Source organism: Vulpes lagopus, chromosome 8 (genome assembly GCF_018345385.1).
Source record: "Vulpes lagopus strain Blue_001 chromosome 8, ASM1834538v1, whole genome shotgun sequence".
Lineage (NCBI taxonomy): Eukaryota > Metazoa > Chordata > Mammalia > Carnivora > Canidae > Vulpes > Vulpes lagopus.
Window position 1 is genome coordinate 132,557,535 of NC_054831.1, and position 16,698 is coordinate 132,574,232.

The 16,698-nt window shown below is 61.7% G+C and overlaps 2 protein-coding genes across 5 annotated transcripts in view; both read right to left on the bottom strand.

Moving 5' to 3' along the window:
- Positions 1 to 4,982: 4,982 nt before the first annotated feature.
- Positions 4,983 to 6,823, bottom strand: LOC121497821 (tRNA (guanine-N(7)-)-methyltransferase-like). The gene is made up of 3 exons (XM_041767526.1): positions 6,778 to 6,823; positions 6,299 to 6,507; positions 4,983 to 5,884 (listed from the first exon to the last, which is right to left on the bottom strand). Exons 1-3 carry the CDS (start codon positions 6,821 to 6,823, stop codon positions 5,258 to 5,260), a joined length of 882 nt encoding a protein of 293 aa, XP_041623460.1. The 3' UTR covers positions 4,983 to 5,257.
- Positions 6,824 to 7,348: 525 nt separating this feature from the next.
- The window catches only part of PRDM2 (PR/SET domain 2), a 125,475-nt gene continuing 116,125 nt past the window's right edge, over positions 7,349 to 16,698 (bottom strand). For all 4 annotated transcript variants that reach the window (XM_041767603.1, XM_041767607.1, XM_041767606.1 and 1 more), the window contains 2 exons: positions 13,543 to 13,686; positions 7,349 to 9,177 (listed from right to left, as the gene is read on the bottom strand). In XM_041767603.1, coding sequence (XP_041623537.1) covers positions 13,566 to 13,686 — 121 coding nt within the window. In that variant the 3' untranslated portion in view covers positions 7,349 to 9,177; positions 13,543 to 13,565. The remainder of the gene's footprint in view (positions 9,178 to 13,542; positions 13,687 to 16,698) is intronic.

Sequence of the window (16,698 nt, forward strand, 5' to 3'; positions counted from 1 at the left end):
GGGGGGTACCCGCCAGCCACACGGACCGCCACATTCCAGGACAGAACTCACCGCCACGACACATCAGGTGATGACGCGCCCCCCAAGGCTCGCAGGGAGCATGGGCCAGCCTGCGCCTCCCCCACCTCATCTCGCTCCCCGGGGCACCCCCACCCTGGGCGCGAGGGATCACACACAGGGGGTCGCTTGTGCGGGGCCACACAGGACCAGAGCCAGGGTCACACCCGGAGCACCCCGAGCCCGGGCCCTGGGCACCCTGCACCTGCACCTGTCCTCGCCCAGCAGGGAGCGGTGACGGCGCAGGCGGGCTCGGCGACAATAAACAGCCCGATCCCAGGAGAGCCCCTCCTGGAGTGGGGGCCACTCGGCCTACTCTGACAAGCCCCCCCAGGGAGCCCCCGGGTCCACCAAGGTCTCAGGTGGACTAGACCTTGTTCAGGGCCGGGAAGGGGTACGGGATGTCCCCCCACCCCCCGTGTGATCACCGGAGGATCAGCTTTCCTGGCCCCGTGTTTCTGCTCTGACCCAGAAGGGAAGTCGTCCAGCCCCGCACCCCAGCTGGTCATCTGACCTCACTCACTTGTCCAGCCCCTGGGGACACCTGCACAACGGGGTGCTTCTGCTTTTCAGACGGTTGAATGCATCCCAAATAACTGTCTGTTAACAAGCACGCGTGCTAACTAAGCCTGGTTTCAAAAACAAAACAAAACACCATGAAAGGCTGAAAAGAAATGCAGGCGGCTGTTTGCTCTCTCCCCGCTGCTCCTGGGGGGCCTAAGGGAAAACATCCCCGGCCCCAGGTTCAAATCCCAGCTCCACCCAACATCCTGCAGCCAGGCCGTGGCTGGCCTCGGTCCCGGGGGCCCACGTGATGGCACTAACCTCACGGAGGTGTCGGCATGTGGGAAAGCTCAGCATCATGACTGGGTCGTCAGAGACTTGATCACCGGCATATTCTTACATTAAAAGGCAAATCCAGCCTTTACACGAGGCAAGTCTGTTCCCTGCTTTTTCTGTGCCCCTGGTCCTGGCCCTGCCCTGAGGCCACACCTGGAGGTCTGTTCTGCAAGAAATACCTTTAGCATTTGGGACCTAGCACACCCTTCTATTGTCCTGAGCACCCTCTTCCTGCACAAGCACCATCATTCTCCATGTTAAAGAGTCTCCCTTCCTCCTATAAGGTCCAAGGATCCAGCCGCAGCGCCCGTCCCTACGAGGACGGTGGACTGACACCATCCCTGGGGACCTACAGAGGGACAACGTTCAGAAGGGACCTAGCACAGAACGGGCTGGTGTCAGGAGGACCAGAGGGAGCCAGGGAGCTGCAGCCAGCCCAGGCCTGTCCCAGGGAGAGTCCTCCCCGGGCCACCGGCTCAGCACCGTGAAGCAAGGGACCCTGCATCTCAGCTGGCACAGCTGGAAAAGGTTCCCCCAGGGCGGCGAGTGTGGGTCTGTGTCGGCAAGGGGGAGGCGGGGCAGGCTAGAGCGAGTAAATCGGGCCTTGGCCGTCCAGGTAGGGCTCTGTTGCTTCTGCAGGCTCCCTTCCCTCTCTCACATCCGGCCTAACCGGGGCCTCTGGTCCCCAGCAGGGGGCTGCCAGGGGATAGAAGCCTGGAGGTTTTCACTAGAGCTCGGGAAGCAGCAGAGGGTCCGCAGAGCTGCAAAGAGGCCCAACTGAGACCCCTGGTTGCGGTGGCTGTCACGGGGAAGGGGGAAGACCCCCGTGCCACCCCTCCGCACTCGGGCTCTCCTTACACCTCTGTCGCCCCCACCTCTGTCCAGGTGGCTGTCTGGAGGAACCTGGGGGCACTCTGGAAGAGAAAGGATTTCCCCAAGACAGCAGAACCAAGTTGGACACAGAGCCGAGGGCAGCTGGCTTTCAGCAACTCTCGCCCTGTGCCAGGAGGGCCCTGCTCAGACCCTCCCTCCCACCCTCTCCCAGCAGGAGTCCTGTAGCCACCCCTGATTCAGTGAGGATGGACATGGGGGCCTTGGGTGGCATCACACAAACCAATGAGCCTTGGGAAACCAAGGGAGAGCCTTGGACGTCACATATTTGCGGGAACTGGAGGATGCTCCATGGGGACCGGGGCACAGGATATTTTCCCCACTGGAACCTTCAAGAACAGACCAGCGGTCAGAACTAATCAACAAATTCAGTAAAGTTGCACGATACCAAATTGATATCCAAAAATCAGTTTTGTTGCTATTCACTAATAACAAAGTATCAGAAAGAAAAGTTTTTAAAAAATAATCCCGGGGCCCCTGGGTGGTGCAGCTCGTTGAGCATCTGACTCTTGGTTTCGGCTCAGGTCCTGATCTCGAGGTGTGAGATCGAGCCCCGTGTCAGGCTCCACACTCGGCACGGAGTCGGCATGTCTCTCTCCCTCTCCTCCCCATGCTCATGCATGCTCTTTCTTCTCTCAAATAAATAAAAGCCTTAAAAAAAAAAAAAGGAAAAAGAAAACAATCCCATTTACTATTGTATCAAAAATAATTAGACACCTAGAATAAACTTAACCAAGGAAATGAGGGGCCTGTGCCCTGAAAACTGTAAGATCCTAATGGAAAAAAAAAAAAAAGAAGATCCAAGCAAATGGAAAGATATACTGTGTTCATGGATTGGAAGAATTGATACTAATAAATATCCACGCTCTCCGGAGCCACCTACAGGTTCAGTGCAATCCCTATCAAAATGCCAATGCCATTTTTCACAGGAATAGAGCAAACAATCCTAAAATTTGCATAGAGACACAGAAGCCCCCAAACTGGCGCAGCAATCTTGAGAGAGAGCAGAGCTGGAGGTATCACGTGCCTGGTCTCAAACCCCTTTCATTACAAAGCTCTAGGAATCAAGGCACATGGGACTGGCATGAAGACAGGTACACAGACGGGTGGCCCAGAAGGAAACGAGCGCCTACGTGGCCCATCCAGGTATAACAAAGGAGCCAAGAGCCTGCGGCGGAGGAGGACGGCGTCTGCAGTACCTGGTGCTCGGGAAGCTGCACAGCCACCGGCGCTGGGACGAAGCCTGACCACTCGCACCCCCCACACACATGCAAAATAAAAAAAATAAATGAGTTTAGAAAAAGAAGAACAGGTGGCTTCGTCCACCATTTGCGACTCTAGAGGCGTTCGGCCTCTTTAAGGTGCTCTCTTCCTGGGGATGCCTGGGCGGCTCCGCGGTTGGGCGTCTGCCTTTGGCTCAGGGCGTGACCCCGGGATCCTGGGATCGAGTCCCGCATCGGGCTCCCCACAGGGAGCCTGCGTCTCCCTCTGCCTGTGTCTCTGCCTCTCTCTGTGGGCCTCTCATGAATGAATAAAATCTTAAAAAAAAAAAAAAAAAAAGTGGTCTCTGTCCATAAATACTGGACCATGCGGGAGCCTACCTCCATCAGGTCTCCATAAGGCAAGCGCGTAGCCCAGGGCCTGGCGCGCGGGGTGTACCTAGTAAGGGTTACCGATTATCGCCTTTTAACCTGGCCATTCCACTTCCATTCCAATTAAAAAAAAAAAAATCATACTGGGGTAAATAGGTATGAGGACGCCCAGGTGATGGAGTAACCCAAATGCTGGCTCTGATGTGCACCCTCCACCACCACCAGCATCATTAAGAGGAAAGCAGCAGCAATAATCTGAAAGTGTAAAAGCCAACAGGATGGACACCATGACGGACGCTTACCGTCCACCCCCAGGGCTGCGCACTCTTCCGGGCGGCTCTGCTAGAGCAATCACCTTGATTTTCCCCAGACACCTCCGGGGAGGCTCTGCGATCCTCTCTAAAGAGGAGGGCATGTTGGCGTGGGGAGGGTCAAGAGCATCTCAAGGTCACGCTGGGAGGTCAGGCAGGGCCAGTTAGCTAAGCTCCGTGTACATAAAAATCCAAAGGATTATGCACGAGAGGGTCAATCGGTACCTGGGGGTTTCTTTGGATTCTGTTTTTCTCAGGTTGCGTCAACGTACAATTTTGCAATTAGAAAATTAAAAACGGGGTGTTTAAGGAAACACATGAGAACTGGCCCGATGCCGGGGGGCTGAGGCAGCACACGCGGGCTGGAGGCTCGCTGGGACCTGGGCACGCCCCGGCCTACCAAGTCGCGGAAGGGGTGGATGGCCCCCGGGGCAGCCCGTGCTTCCCGGGCCCCTTTCCCTCTGCTCACGTCCCAGCCCGGCCGGGAGCCCCTGAAGGCACTTGGGCAAAAGGAGGTAGCGTCGGCCGCCGGAGGGGCTCACCCAGCACGGCCCCGAGGCCCTGCCTTGCCCAACATGATGGCAACGTCCGACCAGCCAAGAACAAAACCGGTCCACTCACTTGCCCCCAGATGGTAAGAAAGACAAGACAGTTCAAAAAACAACGTGTTCTTATTTTACGCATCGGGATCCCTGGGCCGCTCAGTGGTTTAGTGCCTGCCTTTGGCCCAGGGCGTGATCCTGGAGACCCGGGATCGAGTCCCACGTCGCGCTCCCGGTGCATGGAGCCTGCTTCTCCCTCTGCCTGTGTCTCTCTCTCTATCATAAATAAATAAATCTTAAAAAAAAAAAAATACAAGAATCCTATGCATGGAGCAGAGTCAGAGCCACAAGCCCAAGATGTCAGCAGGCGTCAAAAGCCACTTGAACGCTCTTCAGGGCCCTCAGGGCGCCACTTGACACCGCGGCCTTGCGACCCAAGGCCACGAGCTGTCCCGAAGAGCGGGGGGGCCTGGCCGGGCTGCTGGGCTGAGGGCCAGGCCCGGCTGACGAGCTCCCAGCCTGCAGCGGGAACCGCCCGGTGCTCCACCCGGCTCTGGCCTTCACTCCCCTGCGCATCCAGGCCTCGGGCGGGCTCAGGTCCCGCAGGGCGGCGGCCCATGCATCCCACCGGGAGCCCGGAAGGCCCGCGGGCGGCCGCGTGCAGCAGCCAACAGGGAAAGGACGGGTGAGGTCTGCACCGCCGGGCTCACGTTCTCCGGAAACTCTAGAATCTCAGGTAGTGAATCAAATACACGAGGGCAGGAGACAGGGACCCACATCGACCCGCAGTGAGGGAGGGACGCTGCGGGGACAACACCGGCGGAGAGGCGGTGGCTGCTGGGTGGGGTTAGTGTGTGCAAAGGCCCTGTGGCAGAAGGCCGAGCCACCTGCAGTCGGGAGGCTGGCGCAGAGGCGCAAGGACCCGCGGCGCGGCCTCCAGGCCGAGGGAGGGAGGGAGGGAGGGAGGAGGGGAGGGCGGGCCTGGGGTCTCGCCCAAGGGCACAGGCAACCCCCGAGGATTTTTTTACGGTGCCGGGACCCACTCGGGGCTGCGCACGGCCCGGAGAAGCACAGCGGCGCAGGGCGGCCGGGGCGGGGCGGGGAAGGCCTCGGCGCCCCCCCCCCCCCCCCCCGTCTCCTCCGGGGCACAGGCCGGGGCAGGGAGGCGGGGGCTCAGCGCACGCCCCGCCCCGCACCTGCAAGACGCACCTGCGCGGCGTCCTCGCGCCTCCCCCGCCCGCCGCCCCGGGCTCAGCCCGCCCGCGATGACGTCAGCGCGTGCCCACGTGACCCCGCGGCCGGCGCATGACGCACGCGTGACGCACGGCGGGCTGCCCGGGCCCCGGCGGGCGCGCGGCGGCAGGAGGGGGCGCCCCCGCTTCCGGTGGCGGTTGCCGGGGCGACCGGGACGCGCCCTGACCCGCCCCGGGAGGGGGATCCGACCCCGGCGCCGCCCCAGCGCCGCGCCCCGCGCCCCGCGCCCCCGCTCGTCTCGACCCCGGGCAGCTGGACGGATCCTGCGGAGCTCCGGGCCCGGGTCCGCCCCACCCCGGCCCTGGCGGCGGCCCGGCGGCTGCACAGCCCGCTCGGAACCAGCACCGGGGACGCCGGCTGACGCGGACCCCCGGGCGCCCCATGCACGGTCCCGCTGCTGCACACCCCTGGGCGCCCCATGCAGTGGGCTGAGGCCCGGATGCTTGTTTCCACGCCTGCTCCAGGGCCCTGATGGGGTTGGGGGCGGGGTAGAGGCCGAGGATCTCCCCCTTAGGGATCAGCCAGGTGTTCCCAGAGGCGGGCAAGTCAGCTTATCTTTAAGCAAACAGCGGGCGCTAGAATGCAGGAAGGTGGGGGGGAGGGTCATCCCCTTGGCAAACAAGGACCCGGCTGAGAGGGTGGGAACCCAAGCAAGGTCATGCAGCCACCCGGGAGCAGGACTGGGGCTTAACCCAGTTTGAAACCCAGGCTTTTCATACGGCCACGCACCTGGGGTGGGGCCGAGGCCCAGCGGCCCACTATGTTCTGGGCATCTGGGGACTGACCTCCGTTGTCATGTTTCTGCCTGCAGGTGGCTGGAGGGCTGGAGGAGCCAGTGGGGTGGCAGGAGGGGCAGCAGCCAGAGGCAAGCGGGAAACCGGGAACTGTGGGCCTGAGAGCCGGAGTCCAGTGCCTGGCCTGCATCTGCCAGCTGTGGGGCCCCGGACAAACTGCGGGGGGTGTCTGAGCCTGTTTCTTCATCTGTGAAATGGCTGCGGAGGTACCTGTCCTGCTGGGAGGCTGTGACAGGAGAGGGAACGTGTGGGGAATACCTGGCGCATCGCAGGTGCGGGTCACAGTAAATGGTCCCTGGAAGGACGGCCCTGGGCTTGGAGGCTGAGTTGCCAGGAAAGGTCCAGCGTGGCCGCTAGTTGAATTCCAGATAAACCATGAGTGACTCCTTTTTCTGAAGCCTAGGTATGTCCCGAATATTCCACAAGTACGCCCATACAGCGGGGTAGTTGGCCATAAAAAAGAATGAAGCGCTGAGACATGCTACAGCCTGCGTACGCCTTGAAAACACACGAGGCGAGAGCAGCTGGTCGTAAAAGATCATGTACCGTGAGATCCCATTTACGTGGAATGTCCCGGACAGGTGAGCCCACAGGGGTAGGAAGTAGGCTTCTGGCTGCCTAAGGAACCGAGGGGAAAAGCAGCAAGTGCTTGCTAATGGGTGTGGGACTTCTTTTGGGGGTGACTGAAGATGTTCTAAAACTGGATGCAGTGGGGGCTGCACAACTCTGAATGCACCAAAAAAAAAAAAAAACCCACACTGATTTGTACACTTCCTTGCGTGGGTTAACTGTGCGGCATGGGGATGCATCCCAGTAAGGCTACTTAAAGAGAATACATTGGGCAGCACAGAGGCCTTTCTAGCCTTCGCGAAGCGGCTCCGCTCGCTGGCTGGCAGGCGGGAGATCTGAAGGCGCAGCCACCTTGCTCACCAGGCAGGATCTTTGCAGAGTCTCCCTGAAACCTCAGGTTGCGCTCACTGCTGGAGTGGGGCCTTCGGGGCCGCCCAGGGAATCGCCAACACGGACCCAGAACCCAAAACGATCACGCCCAGGCTTGTTCCTTACAATCGCGCTTCACACTTTTATTGTTAATTTTCTTCACATGGCAGATACAGAACCGCCCTCCTCCGCGATCCACACCCACGCCCGAGAACCACCGCTGACCGGGAAACACCACTCTCTAGACCACCCCGGCTCCGTGACTGGGACACTCCGTGGCCCTTTCCGCTAGTCTGAGAGGGTCGAAGGCGGACCGGCACGTTCGCACATGCAAACAGGAGCATCCCCCAGCCCCCACGACATTTTCTGGGATTCACCGTCGGTTGAAGTTGACTTTCAAAGCTTTGGGTTCGGGAGCCTTCCCTGCTGCTGAAAAGGAGAATCCTCAAGAACTGAGAGGCTGGGGTACAGTTCATGAGTGTCAACATCTATGGGACGGAAGTGTCTGGTTAGGACGAGGAACAGCCACAGCCTTTCATGCTTGTGAGGGTTAATTTTCGGAGCAGGCAAAAGGATGCCAGCTATGGAAATGGAAAACTTTAACTGATGGTTTTTAGCTGGGTGGCAAACGGAACACGGTGACGTGGCCAGCGATCGGCCCTTCTCTGCCCATGTGAGGGTCTCGTGAGACCTTCCTCCCAGACCATTATCAGACCCTACATTGCAGCCAGTCGACTGATTAATTAAATAACACAAGTTATAAAACTTTAAAAAGGGGGCATTTACAGTCAGGGACATAAATACGTGCTTTTAAAAGTGTCTACGTACATATTTACAGAGTTGCAAGATCAACCATAGTAGCCCTGAAAAAAAAAGTCCCTTTTTGTGTGTGACCACTCAGGTTCTCCAAAGTTCTCTCCTTCCACCGTGGGGTTGACACGTCACTACTAAAAACAGAGCTGAGGGAACAGCGCCAAAGTGGGCTCAGACATCCGCGTCTGGGGTCTGCCCCAAAGGCACAAAACCCAAGACCCTCACTGGACTGGGGCCAAACTCCTAGCCCAGCTCACCCGTTTCTCCGAGACATGGACGGCCCCGCACACGCAGGAGCCAGCCCCGTCATTCCCTGGCAGGCGACCAGTGGCCTCTAGAAATCTCTTCTTCCCCCTGTGCTTCGCTGCTTCATCCTCCAGCTGGCTGTTCAGTTCCCAATTTTTGTGTCCTTTTCCAGCTAGTCTGCGAAGGTCAGACGCTAAAGGTGTGGATGGTCCCGCCGAGTGAGGCCAAAGCAGCACCCGGACCCTCCCCTGGCCCCCCCACGCCGTCCCATCCCCCGCCTCCCCCCAGGGAGGACCCCGATCTCCAGGCGGGGGCGGGGACCCATGACAATTTCGAGTCTGGCGACGACTCAACCAGCAGCTCAGGCAAAGGAGGGAGGCCGTCGGCGTGCGCGGGCCGAGGGGGTCGATGAGCGAGGCTCCGACGTGTCCACACGCCGTCGGTTCCCAGAGAGGGTGGAAGGCCGAGGAAGGCAGCGTGGCTGGGAGGGAAGCTCGGCCTCCCCCGAGGCCTTCCTGGGACGGGGCTGGAGCCGACCCCTGAGCCCGAGCACGGTCCCCGCCACGGCAAAAGACAACTCGAGAAGCAAAAAGCAGGATCAAGGAGCTCTTGAAAAATTGCATAGTAGGAGAGGCCCCACCCTGGCGGGAGGCTGAGCCACAGGAGACGGTCCCGGGGCTGCACCCAAGTGTCGTCCGTGGTGTGGAACCAGCTGCCTTGCTGCCTCCCGGGGTTTGAGACCCTCGTCTGAAGACCGCACACACACGCGCACACGCTCACCGCGCACACACACTCCCTTCCTTTCTCTCCCAGGCTCATCAAGTGGAATAGGTCGGTGCTCCCTGCAGGGCAGAAGGCCAGTCCCTTTGGCTTCACGGATTCCAGGTCACTTCAGGTGCTGAGGAGAAAAGAGAAGAGAAATGATACGGTGGCTGCAGACTCCGGGCCCAGTCCGGCTGCGGCCTGCGCTCCCGCCAAGTGTCTGGTTCAACCAGTCACTGAAATGTGCCACGTACGCAGCTCGAGGAGTCCACAGTGAACACACGTGCGTGCCCAGCTCCTGGCCCAAGAAACAGCACATGACCGACCTCCCCGTGGCCCCCAGCCACACCCCCGTTTAGCACCACCCCTGAGCCTCAGCCCCGGGATGAACACTCTCAGCCCTCTTCACGCACACGTTGCCCATTTTCAACTGAAATAAATGGAATCAATGGGCCCGTGTCCTTTGTGTCTGGCTTCTCCTGCGCGACAGCGTGTGAGGTTCATCCCTTCCGAGCCTGTGTGTGCTCCTGCCCACCTCCTTGCTACGGGGTCGACTGCAGGACCTGCTGCCTTCATCCGCCTGGTCCACGGCCAACGCACGGGGGCAGGTTCCAGTCCGGGCCCACCGTGAGGAATGCTGCTGGGACCCGCTACATATGTCTGGAGGACACGTGCGGTGCACACGTGTCGTATATAGGCCGAGGGGAAGCACCGGGTAGCAGGGTGTGCGCATGGAACACCCGAACTTCCCGCGGTGTGTTCTGGGATGTGGGCAGGGCAACCCCCCCCCCCCCCCCCCCGCTGAGTATCCCTCTGGTGGTGATGCGGAGGTTCGGCTTCCATCCATACCGCCCAACATTATCCCATGGTATCTACACCACCAGCTGACTGCACTCCGATGCTTGCGACAACCCTCACGGCGGGTGACACCGACTCCCAGGCCCCCCCCATGGCAGGTGACAGAGATCCCCAGATCCCCATTTTGCAGGGAAGAAAGAGGCTCAGAGAGGACGAGTGACTTTTACAAGGTCAGGCTGATGACAAGGGGCGGCCGTGGGCCTGGAACCCGGGTCCAGCCCAGCTCAGAGCCCGTGTGCACGTCCTCTATGAGGGAATGGCTTAGCCCGCTGCCCCCTCCACAGAAACGCCACCCACGGTACTCGACACAGAGCCACGCGCGCGAGTCGGGACTTAGTAACATTCGCTGCTGGGGGGCTGAAGCGGAGCGTGGCTTTGCGCCAGGCCAAGTTCCCTGCGTTCTCTCCCCCCGTGGACCCGGCCCCCGTCACCGTAACCGCTTCCAGACTATTCTTAGGCTGTGCTGCCCCGCTGACAGCCGTCGCGGCAGCGCTGCCAGGGGGCTTAGACACAGCAGGGCTCCTTCGGCTTTCCACACCTAACTCGCACGATCCTCAGGGTAACCCGCGGGACGGGGAGTACCAGTACCCACGTTACACATGTGCAAACTGAAACGAGAAGTGGAGGACCTGCCGGGGTGACCGGAGCCAGCATTCACCTCCGGGAAGTGCGCACCTAACCGCTCCGTTCCATCCTAACCAGGTCCATCCCAACGCCCCCTAAAAGCCTCCCGATGCAGCAGCACAGGGGAGTGCCTTCGAGGGAGGGGGCCTCCTCCCCGGGGGAGGCCTGGATGCGCCCTGCACGAGACGGGGGGCAGCTGGTGTGAGGGTCACCTGTGGGTCATCGAGGGGGATCCACAAAAGAAGTCACCTTGCCAGTCCCCAGCCCGAGCGGAGCCCTCCAGGGCAGGGGCCCAGCCACAGGGGCTGTCAGAGGGGAGCTCTCCCATCAGCGCCCCCGCCCCGCTCCCGGGGCCCCGAGCGCCGGTGTTGGGAAGCTGTGCCGAGACCCTGAAGGTGGCCACATGAGGGCCACGAGCCAGCCCCTCCCCCCGACAGCCCCCCAAGACCAAGACCCCAGGCCCAAGTGCACTGGCCTCACGCAGAGGACGTGCGGCGGCCGTCTCACACGGACTCGACAGGTGCAGGCTTTGTGCCAGGAAGTGAACAGGAGGCCGGGGGCCTTGCCCACCACCTGGATGACGCCCAGGACAGGGAGGCACAGCGGAAGCCAGCAGCGGGAGAGACGGTGAGCGCCTCTTGCTTCAGACTGTCCAGTAAACCAGCCAGGGCCGCTAGGCCACCAGGGGCGGCAGGTGAGGCGCAGTCCTGGGACCGGCCACTTGCAGGACGTCATTCTTCCTCAAAACAGACCCTAGAGGCCCGTACTGCTGGCGTATGATGTGAGATGGGGACTCTGGCCTACACATCCTGCCCATGCAAAAACCCCAGTCACAGCACTTAAAGGACCATCCTGGAAGCGTGTGGAATGCTGCCTCGAGGGCATTGTGCCCCCTCCACCACCCCCCACACTCATATATGGAAGCCCCTCCCCCAGTGGGACGGGATTTGGAGGTGGGGCCTTTGGAAGGTGATTAGGTTCAGATGAGGTCAGGAGGGAGGGACCCCCACCCCCCCGTTGGGTTTAGTGCCCTTACAAGAGACACCAGGGCCTCCTGTCTCCCCTCCTGAGGACGCAAGCAAGGAGCCCTTCTCCGTAAGCCGGGAAGGGGGTCCTCACCAGAACCCAGCCACGCTGGCGCCCGCAACGCAGATGCCCGGCCTCCAGGACCAGGACAAACGTCTCGTCTAAGCCCCAGAGTCTGTGCTACCCTGTTATGTGGCCTGAGCCAAGACACATGGTGTAAGTAAGGTGGGTTTTTTAAATCATTTATATACACATACATGAAACACATGCTTGCTGTAAGTACTGTTTGAAAACAGAAAAAGTTTAAGACTTTAAGTGACTTTCACTTAGAAATTAAGCTTTGGCCCTGAGCACTCACTGCTGCTGAGCCGCGGGCACGCTGCACTGGGCCCCTACGCAGCTGAGCACCTGGCAGGGGGGGAACAGCACATGTTGGGAGCTGAAGGTCACGCCCTGGCCCGGGCAGAGCCTGAGCCAGCGATGCCTGGCCAACAGCGCACGGCCGCCACGTCCGGCAGTGGCCAGTGGACGGAGCCGTCCTGGGGCACCTGGCTCTCCCTTGGGCTGCGGAGGGCACCTGCTCTGGGCTGGAAGCCGCACCCTCACGCCCATCCACACAGACGTCCACACGGCTGTGGCCACCACAGGGAGGGTCCCGGGACAAGCGGGGCCCCAGGGCTGCCCTGGCACTGCCCCTCCACGTCTGGAAGATGCCAGCCCAGCCTCTCCTCTCCAGGCCCCAAGCTTTCCGTCTGCGAGAAGGGCGAGGGCAGGGACGCTCTCCAGAGCCTTCCAGGTCTGCGCTCAGTGCCCAGGCTGCCGGCGCTTCACGGCGTGCCCAGCCCGGGGTCACGTGCCCTCTCGGGAACCTGTTCTGGAGACACAGGCTCAGTCCTGCCTCAAGACAACACACCCTCTGGCGCAAGTGGATGTTGCTTCCATGCCCCTCCCCAGCCCCCAGAGAAGTAAAGCCCAGAGCCCAGAGACTCCAGCAGCTTCAGGAAGGGAGGAGCGAACGAGCTCCGGGTAGCAGGGCAGGCGGAGGGAAGAACGTACAGGATGGAGGACCCCAAAGTTTCAGAGTTCAGCCCATTCTTGCCCAGATCCACCACTGTGTTCTCATTCTGACAACCCTGGCTGCATTAAGCAGGTGTCCCCGAACTTGAGCGTGCCCCAGAATCACGGGCCGTCTGCCAGTACAGATTCCCAGGCCCTGCACCAGGACGCTCCTTCAGTGAATCTCGAGTGGCTCCCTGGGGTCTGTATCTTTCACCGGCGCCCTGACGTACAGGTGCACGGGCTCCTCCAACCATGCTTTCGAGGCCGGCCCCGGGGGCGCAGTGACAGAAGACGTGCCACGTCAGCAGCAAAGGAGCCCAAGCCTGCTCGAGACCACTGGCCAGGCCCAGGCCCCCTGAAGAGGGGAAGTCCAGCTTCCGCGCATGGATTCAGGCTTTACCAGTAGAGAATCCACGAAGAGACTTCTGGTTCGTATTCCGCAGAATACTAGGACTTACTAGGACGTTCACTCTCAAATACGTTGTGGGAATAGAGACTCCACAACCTTTGCTGGGCTCACAGCCTCTCGAGGTCTCGATGAAGTGCTGGCTCTTGCTTTCCTGTTCTCCTTCAGCAGTGACACCTCGTGCTTGTGTGCCAGGCGCTGTTGTTCGTGCTCTGCACACCGACACCTGTAGTTCTCTCAAGCCATGAAGCAGGCGCCACTGTCATCCCCAGTCTACCTGCGTGGAGACTGAGGTCTCGGGGTACCTTGCCGAGGTCCCCCAGCCAGTAAGTGGCAGAGCTGGTGTCTGCGCCCAGAAGCCCCCAGTGCCCACCTGCCTGCAAGACGGGCCGGCCGTGCCCCAGCTGGCACACAGGCGATCGTGCCCGCCTCTTCCCTGCTTCCCGCCCATCCCAAGCCCCAAGCCCAGTGCGCCTCGCCCCCAGAGCCCCCCAAACCGTGCCAGAAGCCGCTCCGCCCTCCTCGTACCTGTCAGGGAGCAGGCGAAGTGCCTACTCTTTGAAGAGGGGTCCCTGGAACTGGGGTGCAGCCGTGGCCTTGACATTTCTACACTGCCTGGTGACGTACGGGGCGGCTGGCGGAGGGCACCGGGATGCCAGGCGGAGGCTGTAGCTGTTGGGGAGAGGAAGGACACACAGCATCAGAGGGGCTGGCCCCAGTGCCCCACACGGCGCCTACGGGACATGGGCTTCAAAGGCCCGCGTGGGCTCCACTGAGCGCTGCCCGCCACCTTCCCTCCCCTTCAAGGGACGGGGCCCCCACCAGCGGGGCTCTGGGGCGCTGCACCGAGCAGGGCTGCCCTGAGGCCCCCCCCAGGGCGACAGGTGAGCTGGGAACAGAGCTCTGTCGTGCAGACAGCGTCTGCCCTGCGCCCCCACCTGCCTCCCCTGGCACCATCCGTCCCACCCCGGGGCAGCAGGGGCAGCTTCTGGTACCAAGTTCCATCCATCCCCGGCAGTGGGTCTCCTCCAGGCCGTGCACTCTGCACTTGGCCCCATCCCGGCCTCACTGCATTGAGCACTTTCATTTCGGGAATCTCAGAGGCTGTGAGCCCAGATCCCGTGACACGGTTTGGCCCTGTCCACTACCACAGCCCATTAAATAGGATTTCTTTATCCCAGGAAAGCATTTAAACATTTTTTAAAAGATAGGTAACCTAAGACCACGACTCCTCCCCTTCCTTCACGCAGCTAACTCAGACTCATCTTTCCGGTCCCGGCTGGGATACCACCTCCTCCAGGAAGCCTTCCTTCTTTGACTCCTGAGTGCAGCATCCCCCTGCAGGCTCCCACGGCCCCCTCACACTTCCCCACTGCAGCACCGGTGACACTGAGTCACAATCGCGGGGTAACGTATCTGCCTCCCTCCTGGTCTGAGAGATCCCAAGGCTGGGGCTTCTGTCCTGTTCGCTGATGCATCTCCATCTCGGCACGACAAAAATAAACAGTCGTTGAGTAAGAACGACACGTATGCCGGCAACGAGCTAGGTATCTGCAATCACCCCGCTCTACACACGACCTACCGAGGTGGACACTCGACGGGCCCCGACTTGCAGACAGGGGAAACAGACACGGCGGGCTGAGAACCTCGCCCCAGCAGCCACACCTGAGCGGCTCCCCAGACAGAAGAGGACAGGTGGAGGGTGGGGCGAGCAGGGCAGTGGGAAGGGTGGTGGCCCAGGGTCCACTGAGACAGGGCACAGGACGTGGGGACGGGCCAGTCACAAAGCGGAGACATCAGGGTCGAGACGACTGGTTCTCAACAGGGGCAAGTGTGGGGCGTGTCTGGAGACAGGCTTGGGGGTCCCATGTGAGGGCGGGAGCCGCCACGGCACCAGTGGACAGGCCGGGGACTGCCGCCAGATGCTCCACAGCTGGGGCGGCCCCCGCAGCGGACTGACCCGCGTCAGTAGCGTCAAAGCTGCAAAGGCAGCCAACAGCTCCAACAGCTCCTATCACAGTAAGAAGTAAGGGGCGTGCGGACACACAGACACGTGAACCGACAAGTAGGGGCCTGGCCCCGGGGGCGGCGGGGTGCCCCGTGGGAACCACCCCACGGCCGTGCAGCCCAGGCCTGTGGGCAGCCCATTCTGCCATCGGAGCAAGAGTCAAGGCAGACAACCAGGGGGCCCCGGGCTCAGCGGCAGGCCCCAGAATGAGGCGGCCCTTTGGCGGCCTGGGGGCGGGCCGGGACCCCAACATGAGCAAAGCCCCTCCACCAGCTGACCGACTGCGGAGGGACACTCAGGTGTGAGGCCGCCCAGAAACTTGGGATGACCCGCGCACTCGTCCTGCTGGGGACAAAGGCAATCCCGGCACACCCCGGGTGCCCCCTACCCTGTCCCGTCTGCAGAGATGTCCCTAATGGCGTGGAGTGGGACGAGCAGCAGCCTGGAAGACAGGCCGGCCCCCACCATCAACTCCACGTCTGATACCGTCATTGCTCAAAACCCAGATCTGTCAAACCAAGGGGACCCCCTGGCCGCCCCTCCCTCTGCAGCTGCTCCCCTGCTCCCCCTGCTCCCCAGGCACCTGTTCCACCCTGAGGCTCCTGCAGCCACAGCCACGTCCGCTGGGGGGCGAGCTTCCCCCCAGCCCTTGGCCTCTGCACAGCTGCCCGCAAAGCCCCCAAAGGCAGGCTCCCCTCGCCCCCACCCTCCACCGGGCTTGGCCTAGTGGGGGCCACCCCAGCTGGCATGCGCACAGCCCTTGTAATTCCCACGCACTCCCTCCCGGCAGCTCAGGATGTAGGGACAACAAGCGCTTTTTATACCCATTTCACAGAGGAGGACACTGAGGCTCAGATCCGACACGCTCCTGGGGGAGCAGAGCCCAGGCCTTTCAGCTCCGTGGGCCACACAGCAGGTCACCCCCATGTCTCCTGTTAGGACGGCCTCCCTCCCAACCGTGAAACCTCCTGCGGCCAGAGGCCCCGGGGCCCTGTGGCTGCCGCAGCTGAGCTGTCAGGGGCTGAGAACACCGTCTGCGGCACACGCACTTCCGTGGTTAACGCACAGAGACCCGATTCCAGGTTCCCAGTGTGTGACCTGGCCAGTCGGGGCCTCGCTGGGCCCTGGTCTCACCACCTGCAAAACATGAGCAGTGACCTCCTGGCTTGTTGGGCTGATTAAATTGAGAGGAAGCTCTTAGCACAGGACATGCACGGCGTCTGCTCGGGGGCAGTTGGTGGGGCCGCCGGGGGCCGTGCCATGTCCCGAGGCGGCGGCGGCGGCGGGGCTGTCAGGGGGGGTTCCCTGTGTGGGTCCCGGTCCCGCTGGCCGTGTGACCCAGGGTGCGGCCCTCCATGCCGCCAGGGCTCTGAACCTCGGCCTCCTCATCTGAAACAGGGGCCACCCCAGCTGGGCCGCCGAGGCAGAGCGGGGCCGGGGAGCCCGGGGACCCAGATGCGAGGGCACTTTGCCTCCTGAGACCCCAGCAGCGTGGGATGCGGGATGCTCCTGGTGGTGGTGACACGGCGGGTCGGAGCAGGCGGACGGACGGCCAGCGCCCTCCCTCCCTGCCCCTTGGGCCCCCTCACTCCCCAGAGCACGCCAGGTCAGGACGCACCCCGGCTCAGTCCCGGCTCCCACTCCCAGGCAGTGACTCCCCAGCCCCGGCCCCCCAC

What these genes read in the sequence shown, in the direction of transcription:
- LOC121497821 (XM_041767526.1), bottom strand. Translation starts at nt 6,823, where the DNA reads ATGATCTTTTACGACCAGCTGCTCTCGCCTCGTGTGTTTTCAAGGC. An exon ending in GCCTCGTGTGTTTTCAAGGC is followed by an intron (nt 6,508 to 6,777) that starts GTACGCAGGCTG and finishes CTCCTGTCACAG; the next exon opens with CCTCCCAGCAGGACAGGTAC. An exon ending in TCCTCCAGCCCTCCAGCCAC is followed by an intron (nt 5,885 to 6,298) that starts CTGCAGGCAGAA and finishes AGGGGTGTGCAG; the next exon opens with CAGCGGGACCGTGCATGGGG.